This window comes from Zalophus californianus, chromosome 14, assembly GCF_009762305.2.
Source record: "Zalophus californianus isolate mZalCal1 chromosome 14, mZalCal1.pri.v2, whole genome shotgun sequence".
Taxonomy (NCBI): domain Eukaryota; kingdom Metazoa; phylum Chordata; class Mammalia; order Carnivora; family Otariidae; genus Zalophus; species Zalophus californianus.
The window spans coordinates 31414137-31432743 of NC_045608.1; the positions used below are offsets into that span (position 1 = coordinate 31414137).

Below are 18607 nucleotides of genomic sequence, written 5' to 3' on the forward strand. Positions count from 1 at the left end.
AATGGTTTTAGTGTTTTATTATGAATTAGTTGTTTTAAAGTTCCATATTGCATTTTCAATATAAGGCAACACTGCACAGCTTCAGGTTTCAACACAAAGGATGAAAAACACTGTTTCTAACTTCCTTCCTAATTCTCAGCATGGTTGAACACTTGACAGAAGGTGAAGTGAATTCATTTAGCTCTTCCTTGATGGCCCCTTTATTGTTTCAAGTCCTCCAGTAGAAGATCTGTCGTCTGATCTTTTGATTGGGTAAGACTGCCGATTCTCTGCTATTCTGATGTACTTTCTTCGTTCCAGATGACTGATAGTGCAATTTTGTTGCATTGGTGAGGGGCCTATACCCACATATTTAGAGCAGAGCACCACGTGGTGGCCATCAGGGTCACGATGCTCCGGAGTTAAAGAAACATCTGATTTGTGGTATCTGAGACTAGGATGCGCCTCTATTCATTGATCTCCTCTTCATCGTCTTCAAAAGCTTCCTCGCCATCATTGGCCGTGGCTTCTTGATACTGCTGGTATTCCGACACCAGGTCGTTCATGTTGCTCTCGGCCTCGGTGAACTCCATCTCATCCATGCCCTCGCCCGTGAACCAGTGCAGGAAGGCCTTACGCCGGAACATGGCAGAAAACTGCTCCGAGATGCGCTTGAACAGCTCCTGGATGGCCGTGCTGTTGCCGATGAAGGTGGAGGCCATCTTGAGGCCGCGCGGCGGGATGTCGCACACGGCCACCTTGACGTTGTTGGGGATCCACTCGACGAAGTAGCTGCTGTTCTTGTTCTGGATGGCCAGCATCTGCTCGTCCACCTCCTTCATGGACATGGGGCCCCGGAAGACAGTGGCCACGGTCAGGTAGCGGCCGTGGCGCGGGTCGCACGCCGCCATCATGTTCTTGGCGTCGAACATCTGCTGCGTCAGTTCCGGCACGGTGAGCGCGCGGTACTGCTGGCTGCCTCGGGCCGTGAGCGGCGCGAAGCCCGGCATGAAGAAGTGCAGGCGCGGGAAGGGCACCATGTTCACGGCCAGCTTGCGCAGGTCGGCGTTGAGCTGGCCCGGGAAGCGCAGAGAGGTGGTGACGCCACTCATGGTGGCCGACACCAGGTGATTGAGGTCGCCGTAGGTGGGCGTGGTCAGCTTGAGCGTGCGGAAGCAGATGTCGTACAGGGCCTCGTTGTCGATGCAGTACGTTTCGTCGGTGTTCTCCACCAGCTGGTGCACCGACAGCGTGGCGTTGTAGGGCTCCACCACCGTGTCCGACACCTTGGGCGACGGCATGACGCTGAAGGTGTTCATGATCCTGTCGGGGTACTCCTCGCGGATCTTGCTGATGAGCAGTGTGCCCATGCCTGAGCCCGTGCCCCCGCCCAGCGAGTGCGTGAGCTGGAAGCCCTGCAGGCAGTCGCAGTGCTCACACTCCTTCCTCACCACGTCGAGCACCGAATCCACCAGCTCGGCCCCTTCCGTGTAGTGCCCCTTCGCCCAGTTGTTGCCTGCGCCTGTTTGTCCTGGGACAAAGCACAAGAGAGTGGCACACAATTTCAGTAGGTCGGCACAGGGGCAGGGGGAAGAGGAAGCTCCCTTTTATTCATACTTTTAAGACGATGATGAAAAAACACATCTTTCAGCGCCAAACTCAATTCTATGGAAAGTAGCACTGGAAACAACCTGAGTTGGCTCATTCTTCTGTTTCTGGGAGAAATCAAAAGGCTTTGCCACCAGGACTTACCAAATGTTGCCTCTTTTACTGAGAGGCACTTGTCTTAATCCAGTAGACTTGGAAAGAGTTGGGAAAATGTAAATATTAATTCCAGTACAACTCTGCCAATATGATTTTTTAATTAAATATTTTAAGTATGTTTTTACTGGAAAGAGTTTTTAGGTTGAAGCTTAGCTTATTCAGGTTATAGAAAATGTAAGATATATACTCTAATTGGCAAAGACAGCCCTAATTATCAGAGCAATCCTCCAAACTGTACTTTCTTTAAAAAAAAAAAAAGATTTTATTTATTTATTTGACAGAGAGAGAGCACAAGCAGGGGGAGGAGCCGAGGGAGAAGCAGACTCCCCGCTGAGCAGGGAGCCCAAGGAGGGGCTCGATCCCTGAACCCAGGGATCGTGACCCTAGTGCCAGGCAGACTCTTCACCAACTGAGCCACCCAGCTGCCCCTGGACTTATTTTCTGTCAGAATAACATGACTTTTTCAATCCAAATCAATACAGTAATACACATTCCAAGGAAAAACCACTTAGAACTAAATTCTAGAGCACACTGTAGGGTAAATTATGAAATGCAGTAAAGTCAATGCTCAGTGCTGACCTCCACAAGCTCACGATGAACATGGTCCCCTTCCCCCACCTCCATGCCTGGCTGTGCCCCTCTGATGGCGAGAGATAATATATCTATTTAGTAATAAACTATAAAACAAGGCACTGCTGTTGCTCATGATTTTAACCGGTAGAAGGCAATGTAATATATAGCCAAAATTGTAAGTTATTTAAGAAGCGAGGAAGATTATTAAAAGGCATTGTGTTTATTTAGTAAATCGGTATATATCAAATCTAGTTCTAAAAAGAATGTATAATTAAAGAACAAATTCATTAGCATCCCTATCAAATTTCCCTATGTATCGGATGAAAAGGACCCGGACGCACCATAGGAGCTGGGCAAGTGACCTGAATGTGTCAAGTGGACCAAAAAAACGAGAGGAAGCAGAGATGCCAGGGTTGTTTGCCCTTCTGCTCAGAGCTAAGACAGTGCTGGAATCCTACTGTATGGACCTCTCTCCACTTATTCCAAAGATGTTCGCTTGATTTTTGTCTATTTAACTGGTGGCAAAAATCCACAACCACCATCCAGCGACCAGCTTTTCTGCTCTGGGCAGGCAGTTCCATGGCTAACACGGGGCACACCAGTGGGAAGCTGAGCTGGAGACGGTGACAAAGCTCTGGCTGCCTCCCGACAGTGGCCCAGTGCTACACCAGGTAAGACAAGCAGATTCCAGGCCCTCGTGCGCTTCGGGCTGGGGCCCTCTTACTGAGCTCTGCTGCTGCCCCCCACCCCCGATTCTGCCGTGTACTGTGGGTGTGGCCTTACACAAGGGCCTACTTTTGGAGGAATGTGTCTCAACTCAAATATCCTTGACTCTTCCACAGCATTTATCAGTGCCAAACACTGTGGGTGTTAAGTGGAAATCTGTAAAACAAGAAAAACAGCCAAAATCCTGTGGCTCTTCAGTAAGTTTAAAATGTATTCGCTACTAGTGACTTGTATCACATACAAAGAAAGGGATACCCTCCTTAAATACCTAAAGAAGTCCTACAAATGAGTAAGGAAAACTAACTTTTAGGAAAATGGGCAAAGGATATAAACAGTTCACAGGGAAGGAAATTCAAATAACTTAAATATTTGATGCATTCCTTATAAGAGAAATGTACACTAGAACAAGGAGATTCCATTTCTACCCTGCGAAACTGACAGAGATCAAAAAGCTGGCAAACCCTGTTGGCCAGAATTGGGGCTGCGGGGGAGGCATAACAAGGACCAGGCTCTATGGAGAACAGTTCAGCATATCTATCAAAGTTAGTCCTCTTAGGCTCTGCAATTTTACTTCTATAAATTTGCTTAGGTATATGTACACATGTGGGAAATGACGTAGACAAACGTGCTGAGCAGTTTGTAATAATAGTAAAGAGAAAAGGAAAACAACCTAAAATATCTTTTAACAGGGGACTGGTTAAATCAGTGATGGTTTCAATGCAAACGAACACACGAGCAGCCATTCCACTAGTTACCCCAGTGAATAAAATCTCAGGGTCATCTGTACAAGGGATGAGGAAGTTCCACTTTTTTTTTTTAAAGATTTTATTTATCTGACAGAGACACAGCGAGAGAGGGAACACAAGCAGGGGGAGAGGGAGAGGGAGAGGGAGAAGCAGGCTTCCCGCGGAGCAGGGAGCCCAATGCGGGGCTCGATCCCAGGACCCTGGATCATGACCTGAGCCGAAGGCAGACGCCCAACGACTGAGCCATCCAGGCGCCCGAGGAGGTTCCATTTCTATACTACATACTTGTGTGTTTGAAGAAAACATGTGCAGTTTTAACTTTATGATGAAAACAGTAAACACATTTAAATATTCAATAGTGACACGTCCAGGAGGGCAGAACTGCCCATTGGAATGATACACAGCTGCCCCCGCTCAGCTGTCTTAGCCCCACCTCGCAAGGGAGCTCAGCCTCTCACTCCTGTTGTCTTTGTCCCATCTGCTCAAAGTCCCCAAGATGATGGGCATGGCAGCACTGCGGCTTCACGAGGGGCCCAGGCTGGGCACAAGCAAGCTCCTCCAAGCTTGCAGCTCCCCCTCACAAGCACCCCCCGAGGGCACCGGCCACTTAGCCCTCTCTGGTGGCCATTTCCTTGTCTGGGAGGTGACTGCGTTCTCTCTTACAAACAGAGATTCTCTTTTCTCTGGCCCAGCTGACTCAAAAATGGCCATTGTTCTTCCTATGCCCCCCACTAACTCCTGTCCACCCCTCCCCACCCAACCCAGCAGGCAGTGGCCTGGCCAGATGCACCAGAGGCAGGGAGAGGAACAAGGGCTGGGCTAGCCTTGCTCGAGGAGCTCAGTGTAGGACTAGCACACCTTCACAAAGGAAAGAATGCGAGTGCAATTGTCAAAAAGAGGCTAAGAAATGATTTCATTAAAACAGAGTAGAGGGGCACCTGGGTGGCTCAGTCAGTTAAGCGTCTGCCTTCGGCTCAGGTCATGATCCCGGGGTCCTGGGATCGAGCCCCGCATCGGGCTCCCTGCTCATCGGGAAGCCTGCTTCTGCCTCTCTCCCTGCTCTCTCTCTCTCAAAAAAATAAATAAAATCTTTTTAAAAAAATGTTATAAAACAGGGGCGCCTGGGTGGCTCAGTCGTTGGGTGTCTGCCTTCGGCTCAGGTCGTGATCTCAGGGTCCTGGGATCGAGCCCCGCATTGGGCTGGCTGCTTGGCGGGAGGCCTGCTTCTCCCTCTCCCACTCCCCCTGCTTGTGTTCCCTCTCTCGCTGTGTTCTCTCTCTGTCAAATAAATAAATAAAATCTTTAAAACAAAATGTTATAAAACAGAGTAGAAGCCAGCAACTGACAACAAGAAGGTAGCTTCAGGCGGGCATGTAACCGGAGGAAGTCAAGCTCGCTGAACTTGACCCTTCCCCAGCTCACACCGCGCACTCAGCTTCCTCAGTATTTACAGCATGATTAGCCACGAGGTTTTCTCTGCTCTTGACAAAAGAAGAAGCAAGTGACTTCTGAAAATATTTTGCCACCGTCTCCTAGCAACAGATGTTCCCAGTTAAATATTTGGGGGTCATGAGTTGAACATGTTCTGTAATGAGATGTTGGGACATTAATCAGCGGCTCAGGACCTTAGAACACAAGGCTGCAATCTCTAAGCTTTGGCCTGCGGATTGCAACAGGTCCCCAGGGTCTTCTCAGAGTCCATCCTCTGGTTTACTTGCTCTTGCTCACATCGAGTAAGGGATTAAGTGCTCCCTGACCCCCTCTAGCCCTAAATCGGGAGGGGAAAGTTACATGTGCAGAAAGAGGCTTTCTGGTGTTCCATTTTCTCCCACAAAACTCTCTCCCACTGTCTCTGGGCACGAATGCTATACAACCAACAATTCAACCAGCAATTTGTTAAGAAAGTTTTTTTTAAGTACATTCATGTACAAAACTTAAACGCAGATAACTTTCACTTTTAAAATGATACATTACTTCAAGTCAGTGTTTTTTTAAAAACCACTTCAAACCACACCTAGAGATGGAATGATACTGGTGTATGTAATTGACCAACTCTGAGACAGGGAGCTCTGAAGCTACAGGGGGCTGAACCACCTCCTAGGCAATTCTGCCTCTTTTGTTAAATAGAGGATGACTTAAAAATAACTGTTTCCTCAAACAATATACTGTGTTTCTACACTCTGGACACCTTTCAACAAGGTGAAAGCATAACAAGCATGCTATTTTAACAAAATAAGCAGATTCATTTAAACAATTCACAGTTCTTAATTAAGAGTAGTGTCAGCTTTGAATTAAAAAAATTTTTTTTTTGTAAATAGGCTCCACGCCCAACGTGGGGCTTGAACTCACAACTCTGAGATCAAGAGTTGCATGTTCTACCGACTGCACCAGCCAGGTGCCTCAGTGTTGGCTTTAAATATTACTATTAAAGCTATTTTACATCAGTACAATCTGCTCAAAATATTCTGAATCAAAAATAGGGATGCATGTTCTAACAAAGAAGCAAAGATACAAGAAGCAATCCTAGAGGCAGTTTAAAAGCCAGATGTCGTGGGGCGTCTGGGTGGCTCAGTCGTTAGGCGTCTGCCTTCGGCTCAGGTCATGATCCCAGGGTCCTGGGATCGAGCCCCGCATCGGGCTCCTTGCTCTGCAGGGAAGCCTGCTTCTCCCTCTCCCACTCCCCCTGCTTGTGTTCCCTCTCTCACGCTGTCTCTCTCTGTTAAATAAATAAATAAATAAAATCTTTAAAAAAAAATAAAAATAAAAGCCAGATGTCGTTTCTAACATTCTTGAAAGTTTACAAGGGCCGTGGATTAGATAATTAAACGGTCACCATAGGTCTGTGTGAATTTGTTCTTAATCTTTTTTGTCCCACTTACTGATAGCTAGAAAGATGAGTCCGGACCTTTCTTAGGCTTTCTCAGTTTTCAGTTCAAATACATTAAACCAAAGGAAACTTCCACCATCACTGAAGCGGCTGCCATGAGAAACCAGCTTAGCACAACTTCAATAGTTTGATCCAATTTCATAAAGCCTCTTTTTTTATGTATATTTTTTGTTTCATAAAGACTCTTTTTTTTAAGATTTTATTTATTTATTTGACAGAGAGAGACACAGTGAGAACAGGAACACAAGCAGGGGGAGTGGGAGAGGGAGAAGCAGGCTCCCCGCAGAGCAGGGAGCCCGATTCGGGGCTCGATCCCAGGACCCTGGGATCATGACCTGAGCCAAAGGCAGATGCTTAATGACTGAGCCACCCAGGTGTCCCCAATAAAGACTCTTTTAAAAAGCTGCACAGGAGTGGTGGCTGAGGGGAGGCCTGACCCTGAGCAGACATCTGGGCTGGGTGAGAGACAAGTGAGGCGGGGAAGGCACATGGCCTCCAGGGTCTGATCAGAAACCCTTCCCCAGCAAGTGCATCAACAAGAGCCATCGCCTTATCCATGCCGACATTTCTCAGGACAGACTTCACCGCATGAAAAAGGCTGTGAAACAGACTTCATATCTACCTACCTACCACCCATTGTAAGAAATAAAACATAACAAAGTTCCATGAAGCCCAAGGTAACAAGAATGAGTTTGAACATCTTAAATAATGTACAATTCGATAATATTTTTCTATTTTCTCTCAGGAAGCAATAAGGGGCGTGTGTGTATGTGTGTGTGTGTTTCAGCTAACTGCCCCTCCCCATCAGAAGAGGGTTCACTGAGTTGTATTTTAATGCTGGGTCTTCAGGTTTCTCTATGTGTGAGTCCTGTTTATGGGAGTGCAAGTTTCTCTTTTTCTTATACGGACAATTTCTACAGTTTATACAGACTTGCCGAGTTCAGAGTTCTTTTCCCATTTCCTCGAAAGTATTTCTTAAAGCATTGTTGATTATATTGCTCAGAGTCCCTCAGTTGATACATTTTTTTAAAAGTTTAATTTCAGGCAAAAGGAGAGCAAAAACTGCTGTGGTCTCAAACACTGCTGGTGGTATTAATCCCACTAAAAGACTAAAGCAAAATGTATAATGGACCTAAATATGTTCACAGGCTCTGACCCGGTAATTTTACTTTTGAGGATCTATTCTGTGATCAGAGTTAGAAACACAGACCAATTTATGTGAACCAAGATGGGAACATCTAGATTCTATATTACTATATTCTTTTTTTTATTTATTTTTTAAAAGATTTTATTTATTTATTCATGAGAGACGGAGAGAGGGAGAGAGAGAGAGGCAGAGGGAGAAGCAGGCTCCCAAGGAGCAGGGAGCCCGATGTGGGACTCGATCCCAGGACTCCAGGATCATGACCTGAGCCGAAGGCAGACACTTAACCATCTGAGCCACCCAGGCACCCCTATATTCTTTTTTTTTTTAATTAAGTAAGCTCTACACCCTAAGATCAAAAACCACATGCTCCACCGAATGAGCCAGCCAGGCGCCCCCATATATTTTTTCTTAGAGCAAAATCTGGTAAGAAATGACTGCCTGATTATTGGCCACTATGAAATAAATAATTACAGATTATGCTATGTATTAAAACTTACAGATTTTAGAAACTATATATTAACATGAAATATGACTTAAACATAATATTCAGTGGGACAGAAGATCTGATGGTGTTCACAGATAATGAAAATCAGCAAACAGAAAGAAAAGGTAGAAATATACCTCAATGCCAATGATGATTATGTGATGATCATATAGAATAATTCTTTTACTCTAGTTCTTAATTTTTAATAATACAGTTCTATATTAGCTTTTGTTGAAAAAAGCAAAGATCAAAATAAATAAATACAAATAATGTAGAATGAAGGGGGATCTCCCTTTTTCAGAGTGGTATATGCCCGGGGCTCCTGGGTGGCTCAGTCGGTTAAGCATCTGCCTTCGGCTCGGGTCATGATCCCAGGGTCCTGGGATCGAGCCCTACATCAGGCTCCCTGCTCCGCGGGAAGCCTGCTTCTCCCTCTCCCACTCCCCCTGCTTGTGTTCCCTCTCTCACTGTGTCTCTCTCTGTCAAATAAATAAATAAAATCTTCAAAAAAAAAAGTGGTATATTGCCTTTTATGATGATGACTACTGTGTCCTGGGCTTCCTTTTTTGAATGTAGTTGCTAGAAACCCAGAGCTTAAATTAATTATCAGCTGCAATTGAATTAACTCTCCAGTTCACCCTGTGTTTTAAACGGCCATGTTTTATGGCTGTCTTTACTATATGTTGTCTTATATCCTTCCTCGAAACAGGAAAGCCATGTATTTTACATAAATAAAGCTTTACCAGATGTTTATATATTCAAACTCACAGGGCGCCTGGGTGGCTCCGTCGGTGAAGCGTCTGCCTTCGGCTCAGGTCCTGATCTTGGGTCCTTGGGATGGAGCCCTGCATGGGGCTCCCTGCTCAGTGGGGAGCCTGCTTCTCCCTCTCCCTCTGCCTCTCCCCACCCACCCTGCTCAGGCTCACTCCCTCTCAAACAAATAAATAAAATCTTAGAACAAAACAAAACAAAACCTCACAAACTCATGTATTCGCTTCTAAAGTGCATATGTCCGTGGAAGGGCTCCTACAAGGTCAGTCACCGGAGCAGCCTTCTGGGAGGGAACAAAGCGGAGAGGGGAGGGAGGGGCCGGCTTCCCGCTGTACACGCCTTCTGCACGTCTGAATTTCCTACCATGCACTGCCCATCAAAAATCAAGGACAGTTGACCCTTGAACTACATGGGCTTAAACTGCGTGGGTCCACTTACGCACAGAATTTTGATAAATAAGTACAGTACTGTAAATGTATTTTCTCTTTCTTATGATTTTCTTTTTTTTTTAAGATTTTATTTATTTATTTGACAGAGAGAGACACAGCGAGAGAGGGAACACAAGCAGGGGGAGTGGGAGAGGGAGAAGCAGACTCCCCACTGAGCAGGGAGCCCGATGCGGGGCTCGATCCCAGGACCCTGGGACCATGACCTGGACTGAAGGCAGATGCCTAATGACTGAGCCACCCAGGCGCCCCTCCTTATGATTTTCTTAGTAACATTTTCTTTTCTCTAGCTGACTTGATTGTAAGAACACAGAATACATAGAACATACAAAATAGGTGTTAATCGACTGTTTATGTTGTGGGTAAGACTTCCAATCAACGGTAGGCTATTAGTAGTTAAGTCTTCGGGGAGTCAAAAACTGTAAGTAAATTTTGGACTGTGCAGGGGGTCAGCACCCCTAAACCCATGTGTTGTTCAAGGGTCAACTGTATACTTTTCTTAATGATCAAATCTATTTTTTGGTAAAGTTTACTGAGACTGGGGTAGATTCAGCCAACTGTAATTCAGGTTCAAGAAACCTTAGCTACCTCTCAGATTCTTACCAAAAATCAATTAAACCTTCAAAGGAAAGGCGCCTGGGTGGCTCAGATGGTTAAGCGTCTGCCTTTGGCTCAGGTCATGATCCCGGGGCCCTGGGATCAAGTCCAGCATCGAATCCCTGCTCGGCGGCGAGCCAGCTTCTCCCTCTTCCTCTGCTACTTCCCCTGCGTGTGCTCCTTCCTTCTCTCTCTCAAGTAAATAATTAAAATCTTAAAAACAAAACAAAACAAAAACAAAAACCTCCAAGGGAAGAAACTGAGCAGAATTCTATGTGGAAGTATATTTCTGTGCACGTTGGGGAGACAGGCCGTTGCTTCCCTCAGATTCTTACAGAGGCCTGGATGCTTGAGGGCCCTTCATTCCTCAGACCTTCAAGCTGAAGGAGCCCCGGGAAGGGAACTGATAACACCAGAGGTAGCAGAGCTGAAATTAGCGGCCAAGTCTCCCTTCTCCCCATTCACTGATCTCTCTTTTTGGTGACCCGAACTCAGTAACCCAGTGAGGTGGTGCAGGCAAGAAGGGTCTACAGCTGCTAAGGATCTATACCCGCTTAGGGGCGCCTGGGTGGCTCAGTAGTTCAGCGTCTGCCTTCAGCTCAGGTCGTGATCCCAGGGTCCTGGGATTGAGGCCCGCATCGGGCTCCCTGCTCCACGGAGGCCTGCTTCTCCTTCCCCCGCTCCCCCTGCTTGGGTTCCCTCTCTCGCTGTGTCTCTCTCTGTCAAATAAAATCTTACAAAAAAAAAAAAAAAAGAAGAAGAATCTATACCCACTGAGTAAGAGAAAGAGCAAGGTGGCATTGATCTGTGTCAACATCAGTGCCACAGGGGAGTTGTCCTTTTTTCCTTCTGGGCATACAGAATATGAATAGTCGCCCAGTCAAGTCTCCACCACAGGAGCTGAGGGAGCAGTCTGCTGAACTGACAGAGACTGACACCAGCCGGTAGTAAGGGCAAGGGGGCGGGAGGGGCGGGCAAAGGGGTTCAGCTCTTCTAGAGACCAGTATCCAATGTCCATAATGCATGTGCGAACATTTCTTCAGGACAAATTCCTTGAACTGAAACTGCTGAATCAAAATTCCAGATTTGCTGAATCCATTAAGCTGTTCTCTGACAATGCTTACAACTCAGTCTCCCAAGCAAGCTCACCAGTGCTAGCTGTTGGTTTTTAAAGTACCCTGTCTGTTGGAAGAAAAATGTCTTGTTTTAATGTCTCCTCCTCATTCCCAATTACTAGTAAATTTTGTCCCTAGGTATTTATAACTTTCATTGCTATTGTGAGTAGGATACTTTCCCATTATATTTTATAATTGATTATTACTTTTAAGATCAATTTGTCCCAGTTTGCCTGGGACTTTACCAGTTTCAACACTGAGCAGGTAGTGTCCTGAGAAACCCCCCAGTCCCAGGCAAATCAGGACAGTTGGTCACCCCATAGCAATAACGTCTGAGTCTTTATCGTGTATCTGACTGCCTTATTGAGGTCTTATAAGTGCCAATCACTGGTCATTGGACAGGCTATCTGGAAAATCCAAGAGAATCATTCCACCTTCAAATAACAATTTTGTCTTTTCCTTTAAATGATCTGTATCTCTTTTCTTTCTCTGGTCTTCGTGCACTGGCTAGAACCTTCAAAACATGGAATAGTAGAGACAATGGACATCTCTTTCTCATACGTGACTTTGCTTTGGAATACTTCTGATGTTTCACCAGTGAGTGTGACGTTGCTATGGATTTGGTAGATAATTCTTAAAACAGAGGAAGTATCTTTTCTACTTCCAGCTTGCATATAGGGTTTTTGTCCTCTACAAGTCAGGAACACATACTGAATTTTATCAAATATTTTGGGGCACCTATTAAGATGTTGTCTCTCTTAATCTATTAGCTGACTTCTCTCTCTCTCTTTTTTAAGATTTTATTTATTTATTTATTTATTTGTCAGAAAGAGAGAGAGAGTACAAGCAGGGGGAGCGGCAGGGAGAGGGAGAAGCAGGTTCCTTGCTGAGCAAAGAGTCCAACGCCGGCCTCGATCCCAGGACCCCGGGATCATGACCTGAGCCAAAGGCAGACACCCAACCGACTGAGCCACCCAGGTGCCCCTATTAGCTGACTTCTCAAAGTTGAACCATCTTTGCATTCTTAGGATGTTGCTAATATTTATAAAGCACTTACTGTGTAGGAGATACTCTAGATACATAGGGTTTAAATAGCAGAGGGTTATCTGTTACTCTCAATGAAATCATCTCCACATGGTGCCTTTTGAGGAAGGGGTTGGAAAGCAGATCTCTGATTTAATTTCTATACCACAGTAACTTTAAGCCATGAATCGGCCTTAAGAGCCTCTCATTTCCTTGTAAGACAGTTTACCTTTTATGGGCATGGAAATTGTGCTTGTTGTTGATTGAGGTACTTTTGTTGATAAGTAACATTTTTCTCTCTAGGCATATTTCTTACTCAATTACATTAGTAATTTCTGAGAAAGAATATAAGTGAAGGTGTGGTATCTAACATTAAAATACGATTGTCAAATGGAACACCTTCAAATCTGCCACATATCCTGTAGACTCTACCTTGGCTCCTAAGGTAGAAGTGGTTATGAATGGCCATGGGTTTGTGTAGTGCCTTTCTGTTTTCTCTTTTCATTCCCCTTATTTAGTGGAGTATCTTTATTAAGGCTTTGAGCACTACTCTCCAATAGAACTTGCTGCAATGAAGGAACTGTTCCATATGTCCAATATGGTGCCGCTCGCCACATTTAATTATTGAGCCCCTGAAATGCAGCTAGTACAACTGAGGAAGTGAATTGATTTTATGTAATTTCTATTAACTTTAAATAGCCACATGTGGCTAGTGGCTACCACATTGGGCAGCAGAGTCCAGAAGAGGCTTTGCTTGGGGCCAATTATGGCCCAACCCTTGAACAAGTTATTATCAGAAACTTTGCCTGTCCTGTTGGTTGTGTAAGTTGTCAGAGTGATGGGGAGGGGGCCGATACCCAGAGGATTCATAAACTTTGTGAACGTTCATCTTGCTGAGTTCCCTTTATAACAGGTCACTGCCTGACTCTACTACAGAGTCATCAGTTCATGTACCAGTAAAATCTTTCAGGATTCTGTCTCTTCTTGCATGTTTTGAATATTCCTTCTTTGAGTATTTTGGCAAGTAACCTTGACTCTAAAAACCATGGCTACAGGGTGATGGAGGCTGGTAGTACTAATGGTGCTGCTTCATTTAACATTACATAATTTTCTTTGGGAGTGTGCAGATGGACATGTCTTAGGTGGAAGAAGGGAGGGAAGGATTTGCCCAGTTCTAACAAAACAAAATTCACATAGTGCCAGCCTTTGGGAAAAAGGCAAAATAACTTTCTATAGGTAATGAAAGAGAAATATAAACACACTGCAATTAAAAGATGAGCCACATAGGAACCAAAACAAATGATTATCATCATATTAATGATAATTTATAAGGGCAAGAAAGAAGTTAATGTCTAAAAAATTTGTTAAACCAAGAACTATCAATACAAGCATTTCATTTAGAGAGACAGAGATTACTTTCCTAAAGAAAAGTCAAGAACTAAAAGTGGCAGCACCCTGTCATGACACTGGAGACTGCTAATTTCCATCCTAAGCTTTTACCTTTTAATCTTGCACATCAAATAGTTTGATGTGTGAGAAAAAAAAAACAGAAAGAGGCAGAAGGAAGCAGGAGAGATGGAACCCACCGAAGATGAAGTTGTCCGGCCGAAAGAGGTGCCCGAAAGGCCCAGACCGCACACTGTCCATGGTGCCCGGCTCCAAGTCCACCAGGGCAGCCCTGGGCACGTATTTCTGAGCTGGAAGAGAACAAAGCCCACCCCCAAGCGTCACTTTCTGGTCGCCAGAGTCATGGACTGTCCCATAGCGAGTCCCCCCAGCACAGCTGCCTGGATGGGTAGGAAGCAGGGTTTCTTCAGAAACAGGCCTGGCTTTCTTAGGACCCCAGAACCTCAGCCCTGGGAGGGGCCTGGGGGAAGCACAGTTCCAGCTGAAGTTGTTCCGATGAGGAAACCAGCTCAAGCATGAATGGGCAGAGGAAGCGCCAGGAACAAGCAGGATGAGAAATCAGGTCTCCTGACTTCCTGCCTTCTGTATTTTCCACTTCACCCTGACACCTCTTTCCTGTTGGGAAGTTTTACTTCTTTAGCTCCACGGAAATAAACTGTATCTGTTGCAGCTAATTGCTGTGTTGCTCTACATTCTTTCCACTTTTTGGCACTTGCCTCATGCACACGCATACATGAATCCAAGCTATAGCCTGAGCACCTCGTTAAGGGTACGATCCCATGGGCTGTTTCTGGGCTCCAGGCTGTTTCCTAGGGCCCCAGAGGGGGGTGGCCAGGATCCACTCTCATTTATGAACCAGTGATGCTGTGTAGCCCTTTTGTTAGCAAGCACATTCTCATGCCTCGCGGGCAGGAACTTGTTCCCCAGTGAGGATGGGGTTAATAGGATTGCACACAGGATCTGCCCTACAACTCCTGTCCGTCTACACACACACAGCCAGACTGAGCAAAGGAAGTTCACAAGCTGGACCTAAAGGTTAACAGGAGGTGCAATGTATAACTGGAATTTTCTTTAGTGCTATCTAGAAATTTCATATTCTATGCCCTGCTTGTCCAGACTTTTTCTTCTAGCTGCTGAATGAATAAAACCCAGTGATTGGGAATAAAACCCAATGAATAAAACCCAGTATCCCGCTCTTCACAACTCTTGTGTGGACAAACAGCAAGTGACTCCAAAAACCAGATTAATTCTTTCTGGGGATATATGTCATGCATGTGGAAGGGTAGCATCTGTCATTTTCTGGGTGTTCTTTCAAAGTCTTAGTTTTTTGTTGTTTTGTGAAGGGCACCTATCACTTTTATAATAAAAACTGTAACAAATAATGTATACACGTAGCCACAATATATATGTAGGTATGCAGGGCAGAGGTGATATTATTCCCAAACCTGTATAAACCACAGCTTGGAATTTGTACTGAACTCCACCAATTATCCAGAATTGTCTGTAGTTTCAGCTTCCAGGGAGCATAGAGTGCTTTTGGAGGTCGGTAAAAAGAAAAGTCATTTAACTGGGTGTTTTTCAAATTTTTAGCCAAGAATCTCCATTAAGAGATCCATTTTAAACTGAAAAACGAAACAAAAGAAAAAGTCGGACGTGACCCAGTAAGGGATTTCACAACACTAACGGGTTGTCTAGTTCAAGAGTTCAGACCCCGTGATAGGCCAAATTCGGCTGTTTGAAAGAAACTGACGGCGGATTTCCCGCCCCAGGGGAAGCGAGGAAGGAGTCGGGCATCCTGCTATATCCCGGGAAAATTTCCGAGGGCAAACTACCCTAGCGCAGGGGCGGCATCCTGAGCGCCAACCTTGGATCGGTCGGAGAAGACCCGGGAAGGCCGGGGTCCCGGAGGGGTAAGACCGGGTCCGGGAGAGGGATGGCCGGGGTTCATTTGGGGGTGGCCGATGGTCCGGGACGGGATGGCTAGGGCCCCAGATGGCGGTGGCCAGGATCTGAGGAGGAGATGGCAGGGTCCGGGCGGGGATGGCCGAGGGTTTGGGAGGGGGACGGCGGGGTCCGACGGGGAAGGGCGGAGTCCCGGCGGCGCCGCGCTACTCACAGGATGACTCATTGTAGTAGACGTTGATTCTCTCCAGTTGCAGCGCCGAGTCACCCACGTAGCCTCCGGCTGGGTCGATACCGTGTTCATCGCTGATCACTTCCCAAAACTTGGGCAGGGCGAGGCGGGGGAACAGACGGTCAGAACCCGAAGCCTAGGGCGCCCTCCCCCGCGGCTCACGCCAGGGCTGGCCCGGCGGGGCGGGGTGCGCTGGGCCCGGCTGCCGAATTCCAGGCGCGCCTGAGCCGCCGGTGGCCGCTCCCAGCTGGGGTGGGGATAGGGGTGAGGGGCAGGGGGTCCCTGGCTGTGACGCCCCCTCCTCGGCCGCGCCACTCCTCGAAGCACTTCCCGAGTGCCGCGCAGGGCAGGGCTGGGCTCCGAGGACCGAGGCGCACCGAGGGTGCGCACCAGGGCGCCCGCACCGAGGGGTCGAGCCCCGACACCCCAGGCCTGCCAGCTGCCCACCCGCAGGGAGCCCAGTGCCCGGCCCACCTTGGTGCCGATCTGGTTCCCGCACTGGCCCGCCTGGATGTGCACGATCTCCCTCATGGCGGGCGCCGGCTCTACGCTCCGGGAACTGGCTCTTCCGACCGCCGCTGCGACTGCGGGCCCCCGGCGCGCTCCCCGGGACTCGACCCTCCGTCTGCTCTCCACCCCCCATCCGGGCTGCCCCGACCAATGGCCGCGGGCCTCGCCCTCCCCGGCCGCGCCCCCTCCGCCCCCGCGGACCGAGCGCCGCCCCCGCTCCCCCCAGCGCCCGCAGAGCCCCCACCCCCGGGCCTCGCCCTCCCGGGCCGCGCCTCCTCCCGTCCAGGCTGGCCTTGGGCCTCCCTCCTCGCCCCCCAGGCCTCCCTCCCCCGCCACCCTGCTGCCGGCGCCCCACCTCGGCTAGCCTCCCCCTGGGCCATCTTCCCCGGGCCGCTTCCACGCGGTGCTGTCCCAGGAGGGAGAACAGAAAGGGGAACTGAGGACCCCCTGCTGGGGAAGTCAGGCCGGGAAATGCGCCTACTGAAGCGGGCTTGGGGGCGGAGATAGGGGGAGACGTTGGAGACTTTAAAAGTGGGGAGGCGGGTGGGAAAGACGCGGCTTCTGCCCCTCCCCGCCCTCATTTTGCCGCCCCCCCCCCCCCCGCGTTGCTGACCCTCCCCGGAGGGAGACCGTTCCCGCTGAGCCGTCCTGGGCAGGCGGGGTCCCACCCGGAGCCGCCCGGGGTGGGTTCCGGGGCCGCGCGGGCCTGGCTGGGCCAGGCCGGGGCGCTCTGCAGCTGTGGGTGCGCACGGTCCACCCCCCCGCCGCCGGCTCCCCGCCCGCGCCGCGGGGTCAAACCCAGCTAGGAGACAGGCTTTGGGACACGAAAGTGGAGTGTTCCAGCGTGACTCTGACTCTCGTCCTCCCCCCTGAACCTGGTTCTTATGTCCTTGCTTTCCTGCCTGTCCGTCTCGAAATACAGGTACCGCTCCGAAACGTTTGTAGTGGGGTTTAGTTAGAGTGAATACCTGGCGGCATCTGACCGTGAACACGCGCGCACACACACACACACACGCACGCACACCCCCTGCACAGTTGTCTACGCAGCCTCTCCATTGGGAGTCAGCGATGAAAAAGCTCTTCGGCCCCAGGAGGGCGCAGAGGGCTGGATTCTACCTCTGCCGGTTCCCTCACCTTCCCTACTCCTGGGTGCCGGGGACTCCCTTTTGCTGTTCGGAGGGAGGTGTGCCTGTGTGCCTGTTCTTTACGTAAGTGCAGTGCTGGAGGAGTGAGGACGCCAGAGGGAAAGTTTAATCGGACACGTCTCCATCCTCAAGGGGCCGCAGAAAGGCAGGCCGATGCCGAAGATTGAACGCAGCCCTCTCTGGGGACTTGAAGACAACTCTGCGGATGCAAAGCATGGCTCCATATTTCTTTTATAACATGGTGCAGCCCTGACCTCTCTCTGAACTCCAAACCTCACGTTTCCCGGTGTTTGCTGGGCGGTCCCTCCTGGGCACCTGTTCCCTTCACACCCTCTAGCAGGTAACACAGTCTTCACTTTAGGGGCTGGCATCCCGGCCCTCTGGGCTCGGGCCCCTTACCCCTCCCTGCTCAGTTGCCCTCATTCTGCCCCCACCCCCTCTGTTTGCCCCACTCAGCCTGGGCCCCTCTGCGGCCAGCGCTCTACATAGCCATGCTCACCACGGACACCCACACACCTAGAACTCTCTCTGGTTCACTCCTACCGAAGCTTCTAGCTGGGAGGGCTCACTCACTCATGTACTCATGTGGCAGATACTTAATGTATGCCAGGGGTAATCAGAGTTACTTCTGGGCATGAGTTAGGCCCTCAGGGAGCAATAGTCCCTCTTCCTGGCGGTGTTGTGTGGTTGAAAGGAATGACCACTGGGTGGTGAGTCAGGGTCACTTGGATTTCAATTCCGGTTCTGTTTCCAGTTAGCTTTGTGTTCACTCCAATTCTCTGGGCTTCGGTTTATTCATGTGTAAAATGAAAGGATTATCCTAGGGGCTCTGATTCTGTGGCACCTTCGGTTGGAATGTACATCCACCAGAGACTTTTGCATGAGTTTCCCTGTGTGAGCACTTTAGGTGGGGAGACTCTGGAAAGCCCGGACTGCACCCCCTCCCAGGCCAAATGGAAATGCCACACAAAGAGGAAGGGACAATGCTCTGTAATCTGCACCGGTAGTTTCTTTTTAGGTATATGAAAACTTTGGGAAAGTCCTCACGACTGTGTGGTTGGAAAGAGGTAGAGAACTTGAAATATTTTTTTCTTTTGGAGTTTTCCAAATGTTTCTAATTTTAAGGATTAATTTCTTTAAACTGGGTCCCTGG

At 48.4% G+C, this 18607-nt stretch overlaps 1 protein-coding gene and 1 long non-coding RNA gene across 3 annotated transcripts in view; one reads left to right on the forward strand and one right to left on the reverse strand.

The window, feature by feature from the left end:
* On the reverse strand, positions 1-16442 carry TUBB6 (tubulin beta 6 class V). 2 transcript variants are annotated; one of them, XM_027577094.1, is made up of 4 exons: positions 16274-16442; positions 15782-15890; positions 13845-13955; positions 1-1510 (listed from the first exon to the last, which is right to left on the reverse strand). In XM_027577094.1, the coding sequence occupies exons 1-4, from the start codon at positions 16328-16330 to the stop codon at positions 447-449; spliced, it is 1341 nt and encodes a 446-aa protein (XP_027432895.1). In that variant the 5' UTR covers positions 16331-16442; the 3' UTR covers positions 1-446. The 2 variants fall into 2 exon arrangements, with proteins under 2 accessions (XP_027432895.1, XP_027432896.1); XM_027577095.1 differs by lacking the exon at positions 13845-13955 and having other exon boundaries at positions 16274-16302.
* The window catches only part of LOC113913108, a 21406-nt gene continuing 16761 nt past the window's right edge, over positions 13963-18607 (forward strand). The window contains exon 1 of the long non-coding RNA XR_003517092.1: positions 13963-15575. This is a non-coding gene — a long non-coding RNA (uncharacterized LOC113913108). The remainder of the gene's footprint in view (positions 15576-18607) is intronic.